General features: G+C 46.6%; 1 protein-coding gene across 2 annotated transcripts in view; it reads left to right on the top strand.

Annotated features, from left to right (window-relative positions):
* Positions 1-25234, top strand: part of LOC134338359 (RNA-binding protein Musashi homolog 1-like) — a 253854-nt gene that overhangs the window by 133982 nt on the left and 94638 nt on the right. For both annotated transcript variants that reach the window (XM_063034147.1, XM_063034148.1), the window contains exon 6: positions 16735-16827. In XM_063034147.1, the coding sequence (XP_062890217.1) occupies positions 16735-16827 (93 nt within the window). The remainder of the gene's footprint in view (positions 1-16734; positions 16828-25234) is intronic.

Genomic DNA, 25234 nt, shown 5'->3' with positions numbered 1-25234 from the left:
TCTCCTCCACCATCAGGTTTCTGAATGGACATGGAGCCCGTGAACACCACCTCACTGCTTCTCCGCTCTCTTTTTGCACGACTTACTTAATTTATGGTTTTGGATTACTGTGTATTCCATTGTACTGCTGCCGCAAAACAACACGTTTCACTACGTGTGCTGGTGATCCTAAATCGGGTTCTGATCCTGGGAAGGAAAGGGTTAACACGTGAGTGTTTGCTGGCTCTGGGCTTGTACTTGCTGGAGTTTAGAGAAATGCAGAAGGTTCTCATTGAAGCCCACTGAATATTGAAAGGCCTGGATAAAGTGGACGTGCTGGGGATGTTTCCATTCGGAGGAGAGTCTGGGACTAGAGGGCACAGCCTCAGAACAGAAGGATCCCTTCTTTGTGAAAGCACTATTGGCTGTTGTACCTTCTTTGTGATGGCACTTGCATGCTGATCCCAGGACAGGTCCTGTGGTTATGATAAAGCCATGGAAATTAAATTTACTGACTCTTTTGAACTTTAAGAAAAGGCCCACACTTGTATTTGGCAGTGGCTTTCCATTCCCCAAACCTACCAATGCACTACCCGCCAAAGAATCAGTGTGATGCGTTTGCTGTTGTTGTGCAGGTAAAGATTGGCAGCTCCTTTCGTAATACGATGGCTGGTGAGTTGATTCATTTTGGAGGTTGGCTTACAAAGGAGCGAGACCAAGACTTGGGCATTATACCCTGGTGTTCAGTAATTGCCTTGTGTTGTCACAACTGTGCTTGTTCAGATGAGTGTATCGTTTAATTTACTCCATTCCACTAATTACTCAGCTTTTAGATATAAATACTCCCAAATCATCACACATCGAGCATGATTATCAACTGCACGTCCATTTTAGCACAGGAATTTTGCTTTGTCCTCTTTCAATTGTACATAACTGCACTGATGAAATGCTCTTTACAAATGCATCAGAATGCCCCACTGTATGTTACACAGAAAAACTATGTTTTCTTTACCTGTAGTAGAACATGCAATTGAGATTTGCTCTCTCAAACACCAATATAACAACCAGATGGTATTTTTAGTGCAATGAACGATCTGCTGGGGGAGCTTGTGGTCGAGGAGCATCTGTTGAGGGATTTAATATCAATCAGGGCTCCAGGGAGAATAGTTTTTCATAAATACTGTTAAGGAACACTGTTTGTTTGAGCGCAGGTGGCGGCGGGGGGGTGGGGTGGGGTGGGCCTCGGTTTAATGCTTCAGTGATAGACTGTGCCAGCCTTACCCCAGATGACACTGGAATGTCCTCCAGGCGGCACTGTGGTGTAGTGGTTAGCACAACGCTTTACAGTACTAGCACCCCGGGTTCAATTCCCGCTACTGCTTGTAAAGAGTTTGTATGTTCTCCAAGTGACCACGTGGGTTTCCTCCGGGTACTCCAGTTTCCTCCCACAGTAGGAGTAAATCAGGATTAAATCCTCCCACAGTAGGATTAAATCGGGATTTCTGGGTGGTCCTTCAGTACTGAAGGGCCTATTCCATGCTGTATTGCAAGTAAGTAAATAAAAATAGGCTTCATGTGCCAGAGCGTGATCAAACTGAGCAGAGTGGGCTCTAATTATGCTCCTGGGAGTTGGTACCTCAAACTAATGTGGATGCACCTGGCACAAGGCAGCTTGTGCCAGTTATGGGAGTATTTCGTACCCAGTTTCAAGAAAAAGTTTGTGAACCCTTTGCAACTACCTAGTTTTCTACACTAAATAACTTAGAAAATGTGGTTTGATCTTCAACTATCCACAGTAATAGAAAAACACAATCTGCCTCAACTAATAACACACAAACAATTGTGATTTTCATGTCTTTATAGAATGTGCTGTTTAATCATTCACAGTCCAGGCTGGAAAAAGTACGTGAACCCTTGTATTTAATAACTGGTAGAACCTCCTTTAGCAGCAATAATCTCTACCAAACGTTTCCTGTAGCTGCTGATCAGACTTGCACCACGGTGAGGAGGAATTTTAGACCATTCCTGTTTCAGTTCATCATTATTTCTGGGATACCTTGCATGAACATCTCTCTTCAGGCCATACCACGGCATCTCAATTGGGTTAAGGTCTGGACTCTGACTGGGCCATTCCAAAACACAAATTTTCTTCTTTTTAGACCTTTCTGTTGTTGATGTACTCTTGAGTTTTGGATCACTGCCTTGTGGCATCATCCATCTTCTATTAAGCTTTAGGTGACAGATGCTACCCTTACATTCTCTCGACACAATTTTCAATTCATTGTTCCCTCAATGATTGCAAACTGTCTAGGCTCTGAGGCAGCATAGTGCCCCGACCCATGATGCTCTCAGGCAGCTTAGCGCCCCGACCCATGATGCTCTCAGGCAGCTTAGCGCCCCGACCCATGATGCTCTCAGGCAGCTTAGCGCCCCGACCCATGATGCTCTGAGGCAGCATAGCACCCCTACCCATGATGCTCCTTCCACGATGCTTCACGGTTGGGATGAGGTTTTGGTGTTGGTGTGCAGTGCCCTTTTTCCTCCAAACAAAGCGATGTACGTAGCTGCCAAAAAGTTCAACATTTCAATGGCCAATAGGCGTTTGGGATTGATTAGTAAAAGCAAATTAAAGCATAGTCAGAGTGGCTTTAGGTCTCGAGGCTTCAGTGAAGCGAGGCTTCATTCAGAGAAAGCAGAGGAAAGAAATGCTCAAGTTATTTTTTCCGTTATTTCTTTATATCTGCTCAGCTAGGACAGTAGAACTGTCAGGCAGGATGGTGCAATGCTCCTCTTGTGGGACGTGGGAAGGCAGGGAGACCTCCAGTGTCCCTGACGGCTACAACTGTGCGAAGTGCATCCAGCTACAGCATGCCGCATTAAGGAGTTGGAGCTGAACATTTTGAAACTGGACTGTGATTGTTTAAATGGTATTCTCAGTATTGGCGAGAAGTAGTACAATTGTTTGTGTTATTAGTTTAGGTAGATTGTGTTTGTCTATTTTTGTGACTTAGATGAAGATCAGACTGCATTTTGAGTGATTGATGCAGAAAACTAAGTAATTGCAAAGGGTTCACAAACATTTTCTGCAATTGCATGTTGTACTACCCAAGGCTGAATCATTGTATCTAATTCACCAGTATGACCATAAGACCATCAGATTTAGGAGCTGAAGTAGGCCATTCGGCCCATCAAGTCTGCTCCACCATTCAATCCTGGGCTGATCCACTTCATCCAATCATGGGCTGATCCACTTCATCCAGTCATCCCCACTCCCCTGCCTTCACCTCATACCCTTTGATATCCTGGCTAATCAAGAACCTATCTATCTCTGCCTTAAATACACCCAATGACTTGGTCTCCAGAGCCGCTCGTGGCAACAAATTCCACAGATTTACCACCCTCTGACTAAAGTAATTTCTCCGCATTTCAGTTCTAAAAGGACGTCCTTCAATCCTGAAGTTGTGCCCTCTTGTCCTAGAATCTCCTACCATGGTAAATAACTTTGCTATATGTAATCTGTTCAGGCCTTTTAACATTTGGAATGTTTCTATGAGATCCCCCCCCCCTCATTCTCCTGAACTCCAGGGAATACAGCCCAAGAAGTGCCAGACGTTCCTCATAGGGTAACCCTTTCATTCCTGGAATCATTCTCGTGAATTTTCTCTGAGCCCTCTCCAATGTCAGCCTCAACATCACATCCCGGCTCTTGTATTCTATACCTCTAGAAATTAATGCCAACATTGCATTTGCCTTCTTCATAACCTCCAGGTTGAGTCGGTTAACCTTTAGGGTATCCTGCACAAGGACTCCCAAGTCCCTTTGCATCTCTGCATTTTGAATTCTCTCCCCATCTAAATAATAGTCTGCCCGTTTATTTCTTCCACCAAAGTGCATGTCCATACACTTTCCAACATTGTATTTCATTTGCCACTTCTTTGCCCATTCCCCTAAACTATCTAAGTCTCTCTGCAGGCTCTCTGTTTCCTCAACACTATCCACTCCTCCACCTATCTTCGTATCATCGGCAAATTTAGCCACAAATCCCTTAATACCGTAGTCCATATCATTGACATACATCGTAAAAAGTAATGGTCCCAACACCGACCCCTGTGGAACTCCACTGGTAACCGACAGCCAGCCAGAATAGGATCCCTTTATTCCCACTGTCTGTTTTCTGTCGATCAGCCAATGCTCCACCCACGCTAGTAACTTCCCTGTAATTCCATGGGCTCTTATCTCGCTAAGCAGCCTCATGTGCGGCACCTTGTCAAAGGCCTTCTGAAAATCCAAGTACACCACGTCTACTGCATCTCCTTTGTCTACACTGCTTGTAATTTCCTCAAGAATTGCAGTAGGTTCGTCAGGCAGGATTTTCCTTTCAGGAAACCGTGCTGGCTTTGGCTTATCTTGTCATGTGCCTCCAGGTACTCCGTAATCTCATCCCTAACAATCGATTCCAACAACTTCCCAACCACTGATGTCAGGCTAACAGGTTTACAGTTTCCTTTCTTCAGCCTCCCACCCTTCTTAAATGGCGGAGTAACATTTGCAATTGTCCAGTCACCTGGTACAATGCAGAATCTTATCATTTCTTGAAGGATCATTGTTAACGCCTCTGCAATCTCTCCAGCTACTTCCTTTAGAACCTGAAAGTGCATTCCATCAGGTCCAGGAGATTTATCCACCCTCAAACCATTAAGCTTCCTGAGCACCTCAGACATAATTTTCATTGCACAAACCTCACTTCCCTGACACTCTTGAATGTCCGGTATACTGCAGACATCTTCCACTGTGAAGACTGATGCAAAATACACATTCAGTTCCTTTGCCATCTCTGCATCTCTCATTACAATATCTCCAGCGTCATTTTGTATTGGTTCTATATCTACCCTCGACTCTCTTTTATCCTTTATATACTTTAAAAAAGCCTTTTGTATCTCCTTTGATATTAGTTGCCAGCTTCCTCTCATAATTCATCTTTTCCTTCTGAATGACCTTCTTGGTTTCCATCTGCAAGTTTTTAAAAGCTTCCCAATCATCTATCTTCCCACTATCTTTGGCTACCTTGTATGCCCTCTCTTTTGCTTTTACTTTGGCTCTGACTTCACTTGTCAGCCACGGTAGTGTCCTTCTTCCCTTTGAAAATTTCTTCTTATTTGGAATATATCTGTCTTATACTTCCCTCTTTTTTCGCAAAAACTCCAGCCATTGCTGCTCTACTGTCCTTCCTGCAAATGTCCCTTTCCAGTCAACTTTGGCCAGTTCCCCTCTCATGCCATTGTAATTTCCTTTATTCCACTGAAATACCGACACATTATATTTTCCCTCTCAAATGTCAAAGTGAACTCAATCATATTGTGATCACTGTTCCCTAAGGGTTCCTTAACCTTAAGCTCTCTTATCACCTCCGGGTCATTGCACAACACTCAATCTAGCACAGCCAAGCCCTTAGTGGGCTCAACAACAAGCTGTTCTGAAAAGCCATTCCTTAGACATTCTACAAATTCTCTCTCTTGAGTTCCAGTACTGGCCTGGTTTTCCCAATCCACTCGCATGTTAAAATCCCCAATGAGTGGGAGTGTGATCGCCTGAGTCGTGAGTGATGTTCTCCGGTGGGGCTGCTAGTGTGGATCCCCTTAATACAGAAGACCTGTGCCTGATTGTTTAGAGTGGGGTGGCTGAGGCAGGAGTAGCTCGACGTGGTCTTTGACAGATAAGGGTCAGGGTCCAGTGACATGGAGGGCAAGGCGAGTGGGGGCCCTTGACTGCTGTAGCCTTCCTCCACCTTCAGTGCCTTTTTGATGTGTCATCATCTTCTGCCGTCTCCAGCGTAGGGGGCTTGCTTGGGTTGGTGTATGTCTGGAGCTTCCCCTTGACCTGACCACCATGGGTGACCCCACCGGGAACTCGACTGCATTGCTGAATACACCAGTGACATTCTGGTGATAAACGGACCCATTCATGTAGGGTAGGAGGAGTTGTTTAAAATAAAATACAGGGGAGTTCATCCTTGATTTAATTGATTCTCCAATTGCATGCTCCTCTGGATCTCAGAAAGGAGTGAAATTGACCCATGGTGCACCAGGGGCTAGAGTTTATTTCTCCAGTAGCCTCCTGTTTCCTGCTTGTGTCCTTTCTTGGTGCCTGTGTTGCCGTGGAATGTGTTGTCCTGTCGGGGTTGTGATCTCTCTGTGAAGCCGGGCAGTGAGGAGTGGAATCTGCGCCCAGCTATTTTGACTAGGTCTTCCCTCCTGTTTTCAATAAAATAATCCTGCATTCTTATTTCTTAAAACAGTCCTTGGTTTCATGACATTTAAGGTCTGTCTTGTGCTGTTAAAAGGAGATGTATCACTCAATGTGCAGCAATTTTGAAACCAACCAGACCATCTATCTGGGTAACACAACGTGCTGGCCGTGTCCATGGAGAGGAATGGACAGTCGATGTTTCAGACAGAGACCCTTCATCAGGACTGCAAAGGAAGGGGGTGGATAGAAGCCAGAATACAAAGGTAGGGGTACAAGCTGGCCAGCGATAGGTGAAGCCAGGTAGGGGAGGGGTGTTGAAGTGAGAAGCTGGGCTGTGATAGGTGGAAGAGGCAAAGGGCTGACGAAGAATGAATCTGATTGGAGAGTAGACTTTAGGAGAAAGGGAAGGAGGAGGGGGGTGATGGGCAGGTGAGGAGAATGAGCGAGAGAGAGAGAGAATGTAACCAGAATGGGGAATGGGAAAATGACAAGGGGAGCAGGGAGAGATCGATATTCATGCCCTCAGCTGGTATAAGAGGGTGACTGTCTGGCTGGGTGCTGGTGGAGAGCAAGGTCTTTGTCATGGATACTGCTACTTTTTGAAACGGTGTGCTATTATCATCTCAGGGGCCAGACCAGGCAATGTTTTGTCTCTCCTAAGAGTCGAACTGTGCACTGCCTTCCCTCAAATAGCACCAAAGCAGGTGAAATGAGCTTGGACTCTGGCAAGGGTCTGAGGGGGAAGTGTGCCCCAGACACTAAAAATGCACTTTAACCCCCTCAGCCACTTCCCACTGCTTTTTTTTCCACCCCTTCCTAGGATTAATGATTGTGTCAACGTCAGTGTCCTAAATTTGATTTGAGATATGTAAATGTACCCATAATAAAATTAGCAAAGCAATGCTTCACATTGCGTGTCTAAAGCTGAAAATGGCTCCAGACTTGTCAGCCACGGTAGTGTCCTTCTTCCCTTTGAAAATTTCTTCTTATTTGGAATATATCTGTCTTATACTTCCCTCTTTTTTCGCAAAAACTCCAGCCATTGCTGCTCTACTGTCCTTCCTGCAAATGTCCCTTTCCAGTCAACTTTGGCCAGTTCCCCTCTCATGCCATTGTAATTTCCTTTATTCCACTGAAATACCGACACATTATATTTTCCCTCTCAAATGTCAAAGTGAACTCAATCATATTGTGATCACTGTTCCCTAAGGGTTCCTTAACCTTAAGCTCTCTTATCACCTCCGGGTCATTGCACAACACTCAATCTAGCACAGCCAAGCCCTTAGTGGGCTCAACAACAAGCTGTTCTGAAAAGCCATTCCTTAGACATTCTACAAATTCTCTCTCTTGAGTTCCAGTACTGGCCTGGTTTTCCCAATCCACTCGCATGTTAAAATCCCCAATGAGTGGGAGTGTGATCGCCTGAGTCGTGAGTGATGTTCTCCGGTGGGGCTGCTAGTGTGGATCCCCTTAATACAGAAGACCTGTGCCTGATTGTTTAGAGTGGGGTGGCTGAGGCAGGAGTAGCTCGACGTGGTCTTTGACAGATAAGGGTCAGGGTCCAGTGACATGGAGGGCAAGGCGAGTGGGGGCCCTTGACTGCTGTAGCCTTCCTCCACCTTCAGTGCCTTTTTGATGTGTCATCATCTTCTGCCGTCTCCAGCGTAGGGGGCTTGCTTGGGTTGGTGTATGTCTGGAGCTTCCCCTTGACCTGACCACCATGGGTGACCCCACCGGGAACTCGACTGCATTGCTGAATACACCAGTGACATTCTGGTGATAAACGGACCCATTCATGTAGGGTAGGAGGAGTTGTTTAAAATAAAATACAGGGGAGTTCATCCTTGATTTAATTGATTCTCCAATTGCATGCTCCTCTGGATCTCAGAAAGGAGTGAAATTGACCCATGGTGCACCAGGGGCTAGAGTTTATTTCTCCAGTAGCCTCCTGTTTCCTGCTTGTGTCCTTTCTTGGTGCCTGTGTTGCCGTGGAATGTGTTGTCCTGTCGGGGTTGTGATCTCTCTGTGAAGCCGGGCAGTGAGGAGTGGAATCTGCGCCCAGCTATTTTGACTAGGTCTTCCCTCCTGTTTTCAATAAAATAATCCTGCATTCTTATTTCTTAAAACAGTCCTTGGTTTCATGACATTTAAGGTCTGTCTCGTGCTGTTAAAAGGAGATGTATCACTCAATGTGCAGCAATTTTGAAACCAACCAGACCATCTATCTGGGTAACACAACGTGCTGGCCGTGTCCATGGAGAGGAATGGACAGTCGATGTTTCAGACAGAGACCCTTCATCAGGACTGCAAAGGAAGGGGGTGGATAGAAGCCAGAATACAAAGGTAGGGGTACAAGCTGGCCAGCGATAGGTGAAGCCAGGTAGGGGAGGGGTGTTGAAGTGAGAAGCTGGGCTGTGATAGGTGGAAGAGGCAAAGGGCTGACGAAGAATGAATCTGATTGGAGAGTAGACTTTAGGAGAAAGGGAAGGAGGAGGGGGGTGATGGGCAGGTGAGGAGAATGAGCGAGAGAGAGAGAGAATGTAACCAGAATGGGGAATGGGAAAATGACAAGGGGAGCAGGGAGAGATCGATATTCATGCCCTCAGCTGGTATAAGAGGGTGACTGTCTGGCTGGGTGCTGGTGGAGAGCAAGGTCTTTGTCATGGATACTGCTACTTTTTGAAACGGTGTGCTATTATCATCTCAGGGGCCAGACCAGGCAATGTTTTGTCTCTCCTAAGAGTCGAACTGTGCACTGCCTTCCCTCAAATAGCACCAAAGCAGGTGAAATGAGCTTGGACTCTGGCAAGGGTCTGAGGGGGAAGTGTGCCCCAGACACTAAAAATGCACTTTAACCCCCTCAGCCACTTCCCACTGCTTTTTTTTCCACCCCTTCCTAGGATTAATGATTGTGTCAACGTCAGTGTCCTAAATTTGATTTGAGATATGTAAATGTACCCATAATAAAATTAGCAAAGCAATGCTTCACATTGCGTGTCTAAAGCTGAAAATGGCTCCAGACTTGTCAGCCACGGTAGTGTCCTTCTTCCCTTTGAAAATTTCTTCTTATTTGGAATATATCTGTCTTATACTTCCCTCTTTTTTCGCAAAAACTCCAGCCATTGCTGCTCTACTGTCCTTCCTGCAAATGTCCCTTTCCAGTCAACTTTGGCCAGTTCCCCTCTCATGCCATTGTAATTTCCTTTATTCCACTGAAATACCGACACATTATATTTTCCCTCTCAAATGTCAAAGTGAACTCAATCATATTGTGATCACTGTTCCCTAAGGGTTCCTTAACCTTAAGCTCTCTTATCACCTCCGGGTCATTGCACAACACTCAATCTAGCACAGCCAAGCCCTTAGTGGGCTCAACAACAAGCTGTTCTGAAAAGCCATTCCTTAGACATTCTACAAATTCTCTCTCTTGAGTTCCAGTACTGGCCTGGTTTTCCCAATCCACTCGCATGTTAAAATCCCCAATGAGTGGGAGTGTGATCGCCTGAGTCGTGAGTGATGTTCTCCGGTGGGGCTGCTAGTGTGGATCCCCTTAATACAGAAGACCTGTGCCTGATTGTTTAGAGTGGGGTGGCTGAGGCAGGAGTAGCTCGACGTGGTCTTTGACAGATAAGGGTCAGGGTCCAGTGACATGGAGGGCAAGGCGAGTGGGGGCCCTTGACTGCTGTAGCCTTCCTCCACCTTCAGTGCCTTTTTGATGTGTCATCATCTTCTGCCGTCTCCAGCGTAGGGGGCTTGCTTGGGTTGGTGTATGTCTGGAGCTTCCCCTTGACCTGACCACCATGGGTGACCCCACCGGGAACTCGACTGCATTGCTGAATACACCAGTGACATTCTGGTGATAAACGGACCCATTCATGTAGGGTAGGAGGAGTTGTTTAAAATAAAATACAGGGGAGTTCATCCTTGATTTAATTGATTCTCCAATTGCATGCTCCTCTGGATCTCAGAAAGGAGTGAAATTGACCCATGGTGCACCAGGGGCTAGAGTTTATTTCTCCAGTAGCCTCCTGTTTCCTGCTTGTGTCCTTTCTTGGTGCCTGTGTTGCCGTGGAATGTGTTGTCCTGTCGGGGTTGTGATCTCTCTGTGAAGCCGGGCAGTGAGGAGTGGAATCTGCGCCCAGCTATTTTGACTAGGTCTTCCCTCCTGTTTTCAATAAAATAATCCTGCATTCTTATTTCTTAAAACAGTCCTTGGTTTCATGACATTTAAGGTCTGTCTCGTGCTGTTAAAAGGAGATGTATCACTCAATGTGCAGCAATTTTGAAACCAACCAGACCATCTATCTGGGTAACACAACGTGCTGGCCGTGTCCATGGAGAGGAATGGACAGTCGATGTTTCAGACAGAGACCCTTCATCAGGACTGCAAAGGAAGGGGGTGGATAGAAGCCAGAATACAAAGGTAGGGGTACAAGCTGGCCAGCGATAGGTGAAGCCAGGTAGGGGAGGGGTGTTGAAGTGAGAAGCTGGGCTGTGATAGGTGGAAGAGGCAAAGGGCTGACGAAGAATGAATCTGATTGGAGAGTAGACTTTAGGAGAAAGGGAAGGAGGAGGGGGGTGATGGGCAGGTGAGGAGAATGAGCGAGAGAGAGAGAGAATGTAACCAGAATGGGGAATGGGAAAATGACAAGGGGAGCAGGGAGAGATCGATATTCATGCCCTCAGCTGGTATAAGAGGGTGACTGTCTGGCTGGGTGCTGGTGGAGAGCAAGGTCTTTGTCATGGATACTGCTACTTTTTGAAACGGTGTGCTATTATCATCTCAGGGGCCAGACCAGGCAATGTTTTGTCTCTCCTAAGAGTCGAACTGTGCACTGCCTTCCCTCAAATAGCACCAAAGCAGGTGAAATGAGCTTGGACTCTGGCAAGGGTCTGAGGGGGAAGTGTGCCCCAGACACTAAAAATGCACTTTAACCCCCTCAGCCACTTCCCACTGCTTTTTTTTCCACCCCTTCCTAGGATTAATGATTGTGTCAACGTCAGTGTCCTAAATTTGATTTGAGATATGTAAATGTACCCATAATAAAATTAGCAAAGCAATGCTTCACATTGCGTGTCTAAAGCTGAAAATGGCTCCAGACTGACTTGTCCTTTGCTGAGTTGAGAGGGCGGCAGCTCTTCACCTTGTTTACCAACGTTTCCATTCTGTTGCCGAGGGCGGCTTTATAAGGTAGAGGTGGCAGCTCGAGCGGTGAGGATGATTCCCTCTGGAGTCACGTGGCTGCAGCTAAGGATCTGATGGTGCTGTTGTAGACTGCAGAGCAACTGAACTCTGGGTCACCTCGAGAGCAGGTCACATCACTGGCTGTGGCCCCTCCAGACAAGGATTTTGGGTGTGTTGACATCAGAGGCCACAATTTGTATGTTTAAAAGCACAAACATTCCTGCCTCCTTGTCACACTCTGGATCTCCGAACAACATGGGATGTAACTCGCCATTGATCTGAGGTAATCTAGATCAGAGTGTGCCCATGCATTTGACTGGGCCGTGTAACGGTGAACACTACACTTATCCTCGAATGTAGAATTTCCATGTAAATAGCTATTCACTAAAAAGTGCTCTGAATCGTCTCTGCACAGGAGGACAGCGATTCCACGTGCTAATTGATGGTTGTGTTAATTTTTGATGTGTTCTCCTCTATCCCACTGTTATGTATAATTTTTTAATTATAATGTTAAAGGATGTTGGAATTCTTTGTTTCCCTCCTCTGTCTTCCCTCCTCCCTCCTACCCCCTCTCCCCTCCTACCCTCCCCTCCCCTCCCTCTTCTCCCCTCCCCCTTCTCCCCTCCCCCTTCTCCCCTCCCCCTTCTCCCCTCCCCCTTCTCCCCTCCCCCTTCTCCCCTCCCCCTTTCTCCTCTCCCTCCCCCTCTCTTCTCCCTCCCCCCTTCTCCTCTCCCTCTCCCCCTCTTCTCCCTCCCCCTTCTCTTCTCCTCTCCCCCTCCTCCTCTCCACCCTCCTCCCCTCCCCTCCATCCTCCCTCTCTCCCCTGCCCCCTCTCCCTCAATGAAACGATCAATGGAAAGTTGAAGTCAGAGGGACAGAGAGAAGGGAACATTTAGAAATGTCAGCCTGTCTTATCATTTACATTTTAAATGCTGCAATAGTGGGTTCTTGCTCGCAGGATGATTACTGGTTGCCTGAAATACTGTGACCGGGTGCTTTCTCTATACTAGTCTGGGCATGGCTCCTTGGCCATGTTCTTAGCTTATGAGTCATTTCTGCCACTGGCCCAGTGTCTAATGAGTTGTTTGAGAGCAGGAAAATGGAAACTATGGAGGATATTGGATCTGTCATGGATATAAAATTACTCTAGAGTGAAAATTGAATCAAAGTAGTATGACACAAGTGCGGTAGGGTTGCTGAAGTAATGGTGAAGAGGTTGAAGTTGGATGTTTAGGCCAGGAAAGGAAGCTCTCCCAAGGGAGCGAGGTCAACGACTGCCTTGGCGGTGATTGGTCTGATGTTCCTATTGGCTGGGCTTTGCTCCTCAGGCCAGTGGTAGTACCTGGAGGTGGGTGGTGTTCAATATGGATCTGAGAACATAAATGGAGTTGTAATGTTCATGGGCGCACAAGACTTGATGGGCCGAACGGATTACTTGTGCTCTGTTTCTGTCTCTGTGCAGTGCAGATTGTGATCCAGCCGGTTGGGTCCGAGGTCTTACGTTCATCTTCTGCTGTCTTGGTTTGCCGTGCACCAAATCCGGTGAATTCCCTTTCCCACTATCCAGGGACCATCAGCAGCCAGTACTTGTGGGTGGGAGCATGATTGTTTTCCCTTACTTACCCAGCTGTTAATCACAAGACATTAAGCCGTAGGAGCAGAATTAGGCCATTGGAGTCTGCTCCACCATTCGTGGCTGATTTATTATCCCTCTCAGCCCCATTCTCCTGTCTTCTCCCTGTAATCTTTGATGCCCTGATGAATCAAGAATATTCAGTCTCCACATTAAATATCCCCAATGACTTGGCCTGCACACCCATCCATGACAATGAATCCCACAGATTCACCACCCTCTGGCTAAAGAAATTCCTCCTCATCTCTGCTGTAAATGGACATCCCTCAATTCTGAGGCTGTGCCCCTCTGGTCAATAGGAAACATGCTCTGCACATCCACTCTGTCCAAGCCTTTCAACATTCGATAGGTTTCAATGCGAGCTCCCCTTATTCTTCTGAACTTCAGTGAGTATACGCCCAGACATTCGAGCGCTCCTCGTATGTGAACCTTTTGAAATCCTGGGATCATTCTTGCGAGCCTCCTCTGGACCCACTCCAAATCCTGCATTTCTTTTCATTAGATAAGGAGTCCAGAACGCTGAGAATACTCCCAAGTGCACTCTGACTCATGCCTTATAACGCCTCAGCATTACATCCTTACTTTTGTGTTCTAGTCCTCTCAAAATGAATGCTAACATTGCATTTGTCTTCCTTACCACTGACTCAACTGCAAGTGAACCTTTAAGGAATCCTGCATCCTTTGCCCCTCTGATTTTTTTTTAACCTTGTCCGCATTTAGAAAATGGTCCATGCCTTTATTCTTTCTACCAAAGTGTTTGTCCATGCACGTCCCTACACGACATTTCATCTGCCACTTCTTTTCCCATTCTCCCAACCTGTCTTAAGTCCTTTTGCAGACATCCTGCTTCCTCAACACCACCTGTCCCTCCACCTATCTTCATATCATCGACAAACTTTGCCATAAAACCATAATTCCCTTCATCCAAATCGTTGACATATGACCCAGGTTCATTTGCTGCTGCTGTCTGTACGTTCTCCCTGTGACCTCATGGGTTTCTTCCGACTGCTCCAGTTTTCTTGGAAAGTTAATTGGGTCATTGTAAATTGTCTCGTGATTAGGCTAGGGTTAAATTGGGGGTTGCTCAGTGGCACGGATCGAGGGGCCGGAAATAACTTTCTTGCACCGTATCTTAATAAAAAATTAACAAAATAATCTGAAGTGAATTGGCCCCAACACTGACCCCTGCGAAACACCACTCGTCACCATCAGCCAACCAGAAAGGCCCCCTTTATTCTCACTCTTTGCCTCGTGCCAGTCTGCCAATCTCCTATCCATGCTTGTACCTTTCCTGTAATACCGTGGGCTCTTGTCCAGCAGCCCCATGTGCGGCGCCTTGACAAAGGCCTTCTGAAAATCCAAGTAAACCACATCCACTGACTTTCCTTTGTCTAACCTGCCTGTTATTCCCACAAGGATTCCAACAGATTTGTCAGGCAAGATTTCTCCTTTGGAGAACCATACTGACTTTGGCCTATTTTATCATGTGCCTCCAAGTACTTTGAAACCTCATCCTTAATAATAGATTCCAACCACTGAAGTCAGGCTAACCGGTCTATAATTTACTTTCTTCTGCCTCCCTCCCTTCTTGAAGAGGGGAGTGACATTTACAATTTTCCAGTCCTCTGGAACCATTCCAGAATCGAGTGTTTCTTGAAAGAACATTGCTAATGCCTCCATAATCTCTTCTCTTTCAGAGCCCTGGCATGCAGTCCATCTGGTCCAGGTGACTTGCCTATCTTCAGATCTTTCAGTTTCCCAAACAGCTCCTCTGTAGGAATAGCAACGACACTTACTTCTGTTCCCTGACACTCGCATTCCTGGCATGCTGCTGGTGTCTTCCACAGTGAAGACCGATGCAAAATACTTTTTGTCTGCCATTGCTTTGTTTCCCCATTACTACCTCTCCAGTGTCATTTTCCATCGGTCGGATATATCCATTCTCGCCTCTCTTTTACACTTTATCTGAAAGACCTTTGGTATCCTCTTTGATATTATTAGCTAGCTTCCCTTCATATTTTATCCTTTTCTCTCATTATGCCTTTTTTAGTTGCTTCTGTTTTTAAAAACTTTCTAATCTTCTACCTTTCCAATAATTTTTGACGGTGCCCTCTCTGTTGATTTTCTTGTGTGACAGGGTGGAGATACGTCTCTACCAAAGGAGGTGTAAGGCACAGGCCAGCTTTGGACAAGGTGTAGTACCTGCTTAGCGCCCCCCCCACCCCCCGATCACGGTCACGTGAAGCCATGGGCGCAGGCGGTGGATGGTCAAAGTGTGCAGCAGGTGCACATCGCAAGCGCTCGTTATGTGACCACTGATACCAGGCAGACAATCTAAAGAGTATTAGTAATGGCTGGGCTCACTGACTGCAACTTTGCCCTGTCATCTCTCTTGCCTGTCCCTCCTCCCAGTCTCACTGCACACTGCATTTAGTTGTATACCAATTGCCTCAGCTTTAGCCCTACCACCCTGGTTCTCGTCCCCTTGCCAAATTAGTTTAAGCCCTCTCCCACAGCTCTAGCGAGAATATTGGTTCCCTCAAGTTCAGGTGCAACTTGTCCTTTTTGTACAGGTCACGCCTTCCCCAGTGGTCCAGAAATCTGAAACTCTGCCCTTTGCACCAATTCTTCAGCCATACAATTACCTATTCTTACCCTCACTGGCACGTGGTACAGGCAGCAATCCAGGGATTACCACCCTGGAGGTCCTGCTTTTCAGCTTCCTGCCTAACTCCCTATATTCTCTCCTCAGGACCTCCTCCCTTTTCCTACCTACGTCGTTGGTACCAATATGTACCTCAACTTCTAGCTGTTCACTCTCCTCCCCATTTTTTTAATTACCTTGAGCCCATCCCAGTGTGTACAAATTATAAATCAGTCCAGGAACTGATATATATTTGTGAGGTGGCGGGGAACTTGCGGTGTGTTGCCTCCTTTATGCTGTATCTTGGAGGGACCAAGCCCCAGTGTGGTTGTAATTGAAGCACAGAATCAGAGCTGTATTTATTATCAGTGAGAATGTCACAAAGTCTGGTTTGTGATGGCAGTACAGTGCAATACATAAAACGTATGATAAATTATAATAAGGAGTATATATAATTAAATAACTAGTGCAAAAAAAGAGGAAAAACAGTGAGGTAGTGTTCATGGTTCATGGTCCGTTCAGAAATCTGATGGTGGAGGGGAAGAAGCTGTTCTTGAAACGTTGACTGTATGTCTTCAGGCTTCGTAATGGTAGTAATGAGAAGAGGGCATGTCCTGGGTGGGTGGGTGGGGGTGTCCTTTACGATGCAGCCTTTCTGAGGTGTCGCCTGTTGAAGATGTCGTTGATGCTGGGGAGGTCAGTGCCCGTGATGGAGCTGGCTGAGTTTACAACTCTCTGCAGCGTTTTCTGATCCTTCGTGCCAGACGGCGATGCAGCCTGTTAAGAGTGCTATCTGCGGTACATCCGTAGACGTTTGTGGCGAGTCTTCGGTGATGGGCTACTCCAGTTATAAATTATGGGTCTAAAGCATGCAAAGCAATGAACATCCTTCCTTCAGCTTCCAGTCACTGGAAGATATTGAGTGACAAGGGAACAGTGTGTGTGTTGTCCACGAGCATTAATAGTGGCCAACGTTTAGGCAGTCTGAACAGATACATCAGAGAGAAACACGGCCACTTTAACCAGAACCTGTTTCCTCTCTGATAGATGGTGACCAGAACAAAGAAGATCTTTGTGGGAGGGTTGTCTGTGAACACCACAGTGGAGGATGTCAAGCAATATTTCGACCAGTTTGGAAAGGTGAGTGTAACGTGAGCCCGACAGCTGCTTGCATTCATTATTTTGTGTTCGGATCCATCCTCGAATCTGGGTCACTGGTTTTTTCTCGCTGCAGATTTTTCCAGGTTAAGCATGAAGTCCTCTGCAATTCTTCCCACCCCCCCAGAATAAGGTGAGAAGAAAGGGGTTCTCGGTGCTTGTCTTCTAGTCTTGTTAACCGAGCAGCTGCATTTGGGGCCGCTGCTCTCCCCCCCCCCCCCACAACGCCTCCACTCTCAACTCACACCCTCCTTCCCAGCATTCCCCAGTTGGTGCCACCGTCACTATGGCGATGAGATGAGAGGAGCAGTCACACACAGGTTCTATTGTCTGGACCTCAATTCAGCACTGGCATGCAAGCCACTCAGAAGTGACAGGCGAATAGGCGAGCTCTCCAGCACTCTCTCCGGGGGATTGCGAGACTAATGGGCACGAGGAGAATTGCTGCCACTCAGAGTTACCTTCAACTGTCTGGGATGACTGTCCAGCCCCAGCCGCCTCCCGCCGTCCCCTCGCCATTGGTCAGCTGCCCCACGGTTTATTAATCTCCTCTGTTTCCATGGCTCCCCGGACAGCTTTAGGAAACAAATTAGGAGCTCTGAGCACTTACCAGTTGGCCAATGGGAGCGTGAGGATCATCAGATTTAACGACGGATTGCTGGGTTCTTTTGTGTTGTTCCAAGAGCTAATAAAAGGAATTGCAAATCCCTTTGTCAGATTAAAGTCTCAGGATCCCCTTTCTACTGAGGCCCTGTCGTGGAGCTGATCAGAAACTTATTTCAGCAAGGTTTAGATTTGAAATAAAGAACTTTATGCTCAAAATAAATGAAACAAGTCTAGCTCCTGTTCAGCAGTGACATTTAAATTCACGAATGATTTTTCCCCAGAATTTTGCAGCCCAAATGTTAATGGAGTACCCTCTTTTGTATCTCTGGTGCTCTTGATTGTTAGTAGAAGCATTGGCGACCTTTGTCCAGCGGAGGGAATGACAATGGCTGACAGAGTAGTTGTAGGTACAGTCAGAAGGAATGTGAGTGCGGGAGTGGCTGTAGGTGGTGGCAGCGAATGCCCGTGACTGAGGGGGTGGTTTTGTGTGCAGGCAAGAGAATGCTTGGAGGTACGGCCAGGGCTTTTGAGGGAGTGCTCTATAAAGGTTTTGCGCAGAGTGTTTTGGAGGGTAGGGGCCAACGGTTGAAGGACTAAGCTTAGTAACTAACGAATGGCTCTGGGAAAGAAGCACAGACCCTCATTGGAACATGCTTGTGGATGGCCTATGGAGATTGTCCAGCTGAGTGTAACAAAATGATTTGCAAGCAGAGTTTGGCAAGGGTTTGAGTGTGAACTTGTAGGCCAGCGGAGATAAAGCTGCCTTCTGCACCGTATTGAGTTTGTTATACCCTCTTGCACTAATCCTTGCTGAACTTGGGACGATCCAGTAGATGACCCTGATGAACTTCACTGCTGGATTGGGGACTGGGCAGTCAGGGCCTGCCTCCTTTCACCGAACAGTGAGACACCAGGCTTTTCCCGAGGTCCCCGTGCTGCTCCTGGGCCAGGTAGTGTGCTAAATGGCTTGAAGGTTATGTGTCCCACCATGGATGTTTCTGGTCCGAAAATCTGGATGAGCCGCCTACTAGGAGGATGATCTATCCTTCTAGATGGTGTGTCAGTCTCTTGACATCCACATTGGCACTGCTGACGGGAGAGTCCTGTAGCTGGTGGTGGAGTCCATGGCATGCTCTAACACATAGCATAACTGTTTGGAATCGGTCTCAGATTGGTTGTGTCCAGCTTCTATGTTCCAGATGTTAACTGCCTGCAGTAAGCTCTTCCTGCCTCTGGGGGCATCTCAGATGCCCGCTGATCCAGGCAGTGAGGACGATCTGCCCAGCTTGTGCAGCCTCGTCTCACTTTCAGTGGGCTGGTTTCTTGGAAGGCAAGTCTCCTGCGAGGAGAGATTGAATTGGCTCGTAACTTGCAGGTTTCTTGGAGGGCTTAACATAACGGATACAAGGAGGATATTTCCTCTAGCTGAGTCTAAAACAAGGGGGTTACAGATTCAAAATTAGTTGTAGGCGAGATGGAACTGAATAGAGGTGAGATTTCTTCACTCTCGGTCCACCCTATGGAATGAATTCTGTACCCTGGAGGTCTGTGGAAGCTCGGCCATTGATCAAAGTCGACGTTGTTAACGTTTGTATAATGGAGGAGTTGAGGGATGTGGGGATAGGAAGGAAGTAGGTCTGGTCAATGTATGGCCTGTGCCTGCCCCCAGGGTTCACTCTTTGTCCAGAGGAGATAAAGTAATGACAGTGAAGACTTGTAGAGCAGTAATGTCAAGGTATGGTGGGAAATGCTATTTGTCAGGTAGGTGAGAGTTATCCATTCTTCGCATTTCTGGTCTCCATGTGGTGTCACATCCCAGACAGTGTGTCCAAGTGGGAACTTACTTGAGCGAGGGGCAGGTTTATGATCAAATGGAACCCTGCCCACCATAGCCAGATACCCAACTGGAACTCCCTGACCCTAAATATACCCAAATGGGAGCGCCCCAGTTCCTTTTTGAATTTTCCTCCATCAAATACTTCCCCTTCAGAAGTGGAGAGAGTTCACGATAACAGCGGCTCCTGTGCAGTTGCAATTCCTGTTTCGGCTGATGTGGAATCCATTCCCCCCCCCTCCCCACCCTTTGTGACGGTTTCCACAGCAACCGGACTTGGAGGCAGCCCGGTATAGCTGCTTCTTGTAGAATCATCGTCTAGGTGATGTACTGGAGGGCAATGATCTAGTCCTAGAAATAATTTCACTTCTAGTTCCTAGTCTGTGGGCCTTGAGTTTTAGTCTCATAGTCTCTGGAAGAAACTTTAATTCTAGTTTTAGTTTAGTCTTTATTCACAGATAACTAGTGACATTTTAGTTTTAGTCTTGGTTAGAATTTCAGTCAAAATGTTGTTTGCTGCTTTCCTTACTCTCATTCATTCTAGACTTTTCAGGAATGCTTTAAAATTGTTTCCAAAAAAAAAAAAAAATTGACTTTTCACAACGAACAAGAAAAGCTGAGAGATAATCAAACTGCGGTGTGCTTGAGAACTAAGGGGAAGAATCCTGGTGTCCATAGCAAACATCGTAAGTGTGTTCTTGTGCGTGTGTTTATAATTTCAATAGAAATAGCGACTGATGCCACTTTACTGTAAAATCTGGTATATAAGTCGCTTCCCTCTGGGTGTCTGAACTTTTAAGAAAAAAAACATTTTTTTTGATTGATCCTTCTTGTCTTTTGACAAACTCTTCTGTACATGTGACTGAGGCCTGCTCATTTTGCAAGCAGTACATGGTGTGAGGGAATCTGTGGCCCAGATGGCAGGCTTGGAAAGGAAAACTTGAAACTTGTTCCCTTGCCAGGGTAGGTAAGTACCGTGGGCTTTCAGTACAGCAGTGGGAGGGGATACATCCTGGGGAGACAACAAATCCTCATAAGATGGCTTGCACACTGAATTTTATGGTATTTTATCCTGTCTGCATTTCTCAGCTTCCACTTTGATTTTGGAAGCTGATCATTCTTTTGAATCTCACAAAGAATTTAAATTCAAACTCCTAATCTTTAGTTTTAATCCTCAAAAGAAACGCAGTTCTCTCTGATCTTGGTCACATTTGCTTGCTCAATGAAGGCCCGACGTGGAGCCTGACTGGTGGCAGAAGGGGTGGGAGGTAGATGTTTTGGCTGCAGTGACAGGCTCAGTTTAGAAGGATACTGAGAGGGAGGGGCTGGGCCAAGCAACTGTGTTCTAACATTGGGGAAAGATTTGTGAGAAGCTTAAATTTTCCCCATACGTAGCAATAATTCCAGACCTTGTTCTTGTGTGTTGAAGTGAGGGTGCTGTACTCCTCTACTGTTTAATCAGAGCCAAAATGAAACAAATCCCAAAGCTTTGCTTTCTGTCTCAGGGTCGTTCAAGTCTTTAACCTTGCTGTGAACAATGGGGACGTACCCTGTGCCCCACAGTTCTCCTTCTCCCTGCACAAAATTTGCATGGTCCCACAGTGTGTGGTGTTTGCCATTGCATGAAATGGAGACCTGAGGGTTTGTGTAGAGGGAAGCCTTGCATTGCCAGTGTGATGTGGGTTGTTATTTGGGATATCCAAGACTTAGATGGGGTCTTAGTAAGAACCTTTTTGACTTGGAGGGTTACAATCTGAAACAGAGTGCCCCAGTAGGTGGTAGTGGCAGCAGTGGCTAGTCTCATGACGCTTAACTGGTATCTAGGTTAGTCCAAGGCAGAGAAAGCTCCAAACCCAGTGTTGGTAAAAGATCAGTGCAGATAGATACTTGATGGCTCAAGGGCATGATGGCTTTGGTGCGATATGGCAGCAAGGGATGTAGTTTACACCTTATTCTGAGAGCAGCCTGGTTCGTTAAAAGAAAGCTTAGAAAGTGGAAAGGCAGAAAAGATTCAGAATTCAGGTTCTAGGACTGGAGGGCTTGATTTGAGAATCGGGATTGTTTTCTGTAGAGGGAGGAAGGTTGAAGAGCTGACCTTGTGGGTCTTTATGAAATCCAGAGGGCATTGATAAGGTGGATGGTCAGTCTTTTTACCTTGGCTAGGTGAGCCAGAAGTTACAGAGGGCATGCATTTAAGGTGAGATTGGAGGGACTTAAAAGTGACCTGAGGGGTGACTTTTATTACATAGCCAGTGGTAAATGTGTGGAATGAGTTGCCAGAAGTGGTTGAGGCCAGTACAATCACAATATTAAAACAGGTATGTGGATACGAAAGGTTTGGAGGGATGTGGGCCAGACACAGGCCAATGGGACTTGCTCAGGAAGGCACTTTGGTCGGCATGGACCAGATAGGCTGTAGCGCCTGATTTTTGTCGAGTATTAATCCGATTCCGAATGGTGAGCCCTGCAAATTGGCAGAGTATTGGCGGACTCCAGTTTAAATATAGTTTCTATTTGTGTTCTAATTTGGTTCACTCATAAACTGTTGAAAGCTTTGTGGTATCTTCTGGGTTTTAATTTCACTTCTGGCAGAAGTGACATGAATGTAAGTCACTACTGACTGAATTTCCAGTGACACGTTACAGGTCGACAAGGTTCAGATAAACTTGTGCTGAGACCATTGCCGTGTGGGGAAACACTGAGACCAATTCAGAGCATTTGGGACTCCAGAATTGGGTAAAGGTTGACCCTGACTAAAAGGGATGACTGAAAGCTTGGGCGAAGATGGTCTTTAAAGGGGAAAACTGAGAGAAATGAGGAGAGCATCCTTTTTTGTTCATTTAAGACAGAAATGAGAATTTTTTGTTTCTCAGAAGGTCACAAGTCTTTGGAACTCTTCTTGAAGGGCTGTGGAAGCAGATGGGGTTGTTGAGTTGAGGTGCTGATTGAATCAGCCATTGAAGTGGCAGGACAGGCTCAAGACACCTAGTCCTCCTAATTGGTAATGGCTGAAAAGGGGGGAGAGTTTGCAGCAGGAGCTGGTGACTCTGCCCTATATTCATGTTCAACTGGGCTTATGTCTCAAAGGGAGAAAGTGGAACTTGCTACGGGAATCCACCACCGCCCCACAGAGTGAGCTTGCAAAGTGGCCACCGCTAGGAAGGAGGTGGGGGGAGTGTGTTGTGCAGGACGGTATTGCTGCTGAGGCCGGAGGGGGAAGGCAACTGTTCCGGTGTCTGATGTGTTTCAGACCGAGTACTCGCCAGCTGCGGGACAAACACAACAGGAGAATAAAGTAGGTTGGTTCCACTGGGCAAGATGTAGCCACCTATTGAGAGCTTGGCTGAAGTAATTAGGATTTAGCGATTGGTGGAGGGGGCTGGCAGAGAAGTAACAATGGTGAGTGTATTTTCAAAATAATTGGTTTTGAAGGGTTTTGGGATATTCCTTAGAATGCATTAAGACCTTGTTTCTGTCTTCCATCTCCCGGAGTGTTACAGGGACTATTATCCCTGGTGCCTGTGTCACTGTGTGCTGGTGTGGGTCAATCTGATGTTGCTGCTCCTCTTGTGAAGAGCACTGCTCAACTTTCCACACTTCCACAACAGTGGGTAATAAATCTGCCTCTTCAGTGAGTTTTGCTTCAAGATCCATTTCATTAAATTGCTCTGCATTTTTTTCTTTTGAAAATTCTCTTTATCCATTAAATTCCCCCCCCCCCCCCGAGTTCTGTAATCTCTGCTTTGGGGGTCTCTGGCTTCTTGTTTTGAACGTGACATTTGCGCGCAGGATTTTCCCGTTGTTCTTGCTGCTTACCGAGGTGAGCTTCACCATGCACTGTGTCTGTGGAGGCAAAGGCAGACCCCTATTTCCAAGAAGCTCAGTAATGCAGTGACTTGTGAGGTGAGCAGGGTGAGGGAAGCCTGGGTGATGTAGACATTTGAGTGGACAGCCTTTACCTGCACACCCCAAATGTATGGTATGTCCGTGGAGGAATGCTTCCCTCAGGCACGTTCCAGGCTGCAGGCGGACACGCTGAGGGACTGCAGAAGCTTGGTGCAGCCACCCTCAGAGTTTGGTGGACCACAGTGCAGAGTTCTTCTATTTCTGGAGAGTAAGGGGCCGGGTTGGGCGAGGAAGCCCCTCAGTTAGCATTTAGAGGCGTTTAGTCAGGTACCCGTGGAGAATTCAGGGATGTGGACATGTAGATGTGCCGTTTAAATTAGCATAGACATAGTGGGCTGAATGGCCTTCTGCAGTTCTGTATTATGTTCTATTTCTGATCATCCTTCACTTTGAATCATGGCTCATCTCTGAGTTCAGTGCCCCTTTCAGCTCACGTCATCTTCCTGGAATCCATTGATCTGCCTTGTAAGGACCCAGCGGTTCAGCCTGGTGGAACTCTAAAGATTGCCCACCCTTAGGGCGAGGAATTTTTTTCCTTGTCTCTCCTGAATGAGCGCCCTCTATATTTTCCAGACTTGACCCCTGGTTCTGGCAAAACCCCATTCAGAGAAGAAGCTTCACTGCACCTACCCTGTTGCGCACTAAAATTAATGTGCATTTTTTGTTTCTTCTGCCTTGTTACCAAGATTTTGGTCATTTTTGATTTTATCAGAGTGGTACCGTACAAGTATCCTCCTCGAGCACCTCAGTCGGAACTTTGCTTTCAACAAGTTATTTTTAAACGAAGCTTGTGAGGAGGCTTCTCTCTCTCACTCTTTGATGTTAGAACAGAGCCAGGCAGCCGGGTGTCTGTGACATCCTTGCAGCGCTGTCGCAGTGCGCGAGCCTCTTGTAATCACCTCAGTCAAGCTGCACTCTCACGGCTGGGGGAGGGAAGACTGGGCGGACAAACTTTCTTCTTTTTGCAGAATCTTCTCTTCCCACCCTCTGCTAAGCAGAGGGCTGAATCATTGGGGGAAGAGGAGACTGGTTGGGGGGGGGTTAGAATATACCCAACACAGGGGCTTTGTGCATGTTACAGGTTACTGCATAATCAGTACTGTTTGAATAGGTTATCTGAAAAGCAGGAGAGCTTAGAACGGGGGGGAGGGGGGATGAGAGTGAGTTCGCAATTTAAGAGGTGGAGATTGAAATTTTAGTCTGCTGGATTTCACTTAATTGAATTCCTAATGAGCGTTTCGGTTCGTCAATAGAAATTCCTCCTCCCCATCACATTGCATTCATCAAAGTTCACTGAATAGTTCAACCTTAGGATCCCGCAAAGAACACGCAACTGTGTGTCCAAAGAACTTGCAATGCCACACAGACACATTCTTTGGATGTGTACCGAGTGTGGAGTATTGTGAGCATTTATTTTTGTAGTTTCTTTAATAGATTTCCCCCCCCCCTTTTGCATTCCCGCTGAGGCACGGGGGACCCAAAGGCCTTTAAAAATAAACGTATATGGGTGACGTGGGTCAGGTTTGCTGTGTGCCAGGGCAGAAGCTGGTTTGGACGCTTGATGTAGAATTTATGTGGGATGTTTCTGTCATTTGAAGTTATTTCCTATTAAGGCTTTGGCACAGAATGTTTTTGGGAATGCTGAACACTTTTGTAGCTCTTAACCCCACTCTTTTCATGCGCCGAATCCCTTAGTAAAAGCACAGTAGCCTGTGACCTGGGCTCCATTGCTGTCTATGAGGAGTTTGTACGTTCTCCCCTGCGACTGCATGGATTTCCTCCGGATGCTCCGGTTTCCTCCCACATTCCAAAGACGTACGGGTTGGAAGATTAATTGATCACAGGGCTGTAACTGGGTGGCGGGGACTTGTTGGGCCAGGAAGGGCTGGTGACTGTGCTGTACCTCAAAATAAAACATAAAAAGAAAATCAGGTGCAGCGCACCAACTGGTCATAAGTCATGCCGGAATTCCCTGACATCTGTGCTGGAGACAATGAATTAAATATTTAAAAATCAAAGCTACTGTTGAAACACTGAAAGAAA

The sequence above is a fragment of the Mobula hypostoma genome, chromosome 27 (genome assembly GCF_963921235.1).
Source record: "Mobula hypostoma chromosome 27, sMobHyp1.1, whole genome shotgun sequence".
Lineage (NCBI taxonomy): Eukaryota > Metazoa > Chordata > Chondrichthyes > Myliobatiformes > Myliobatidae > Mobula > Mobula hypostoma.
This window is presented reverse-complemented; position numbering and strand designations above follow the sequence as displayed.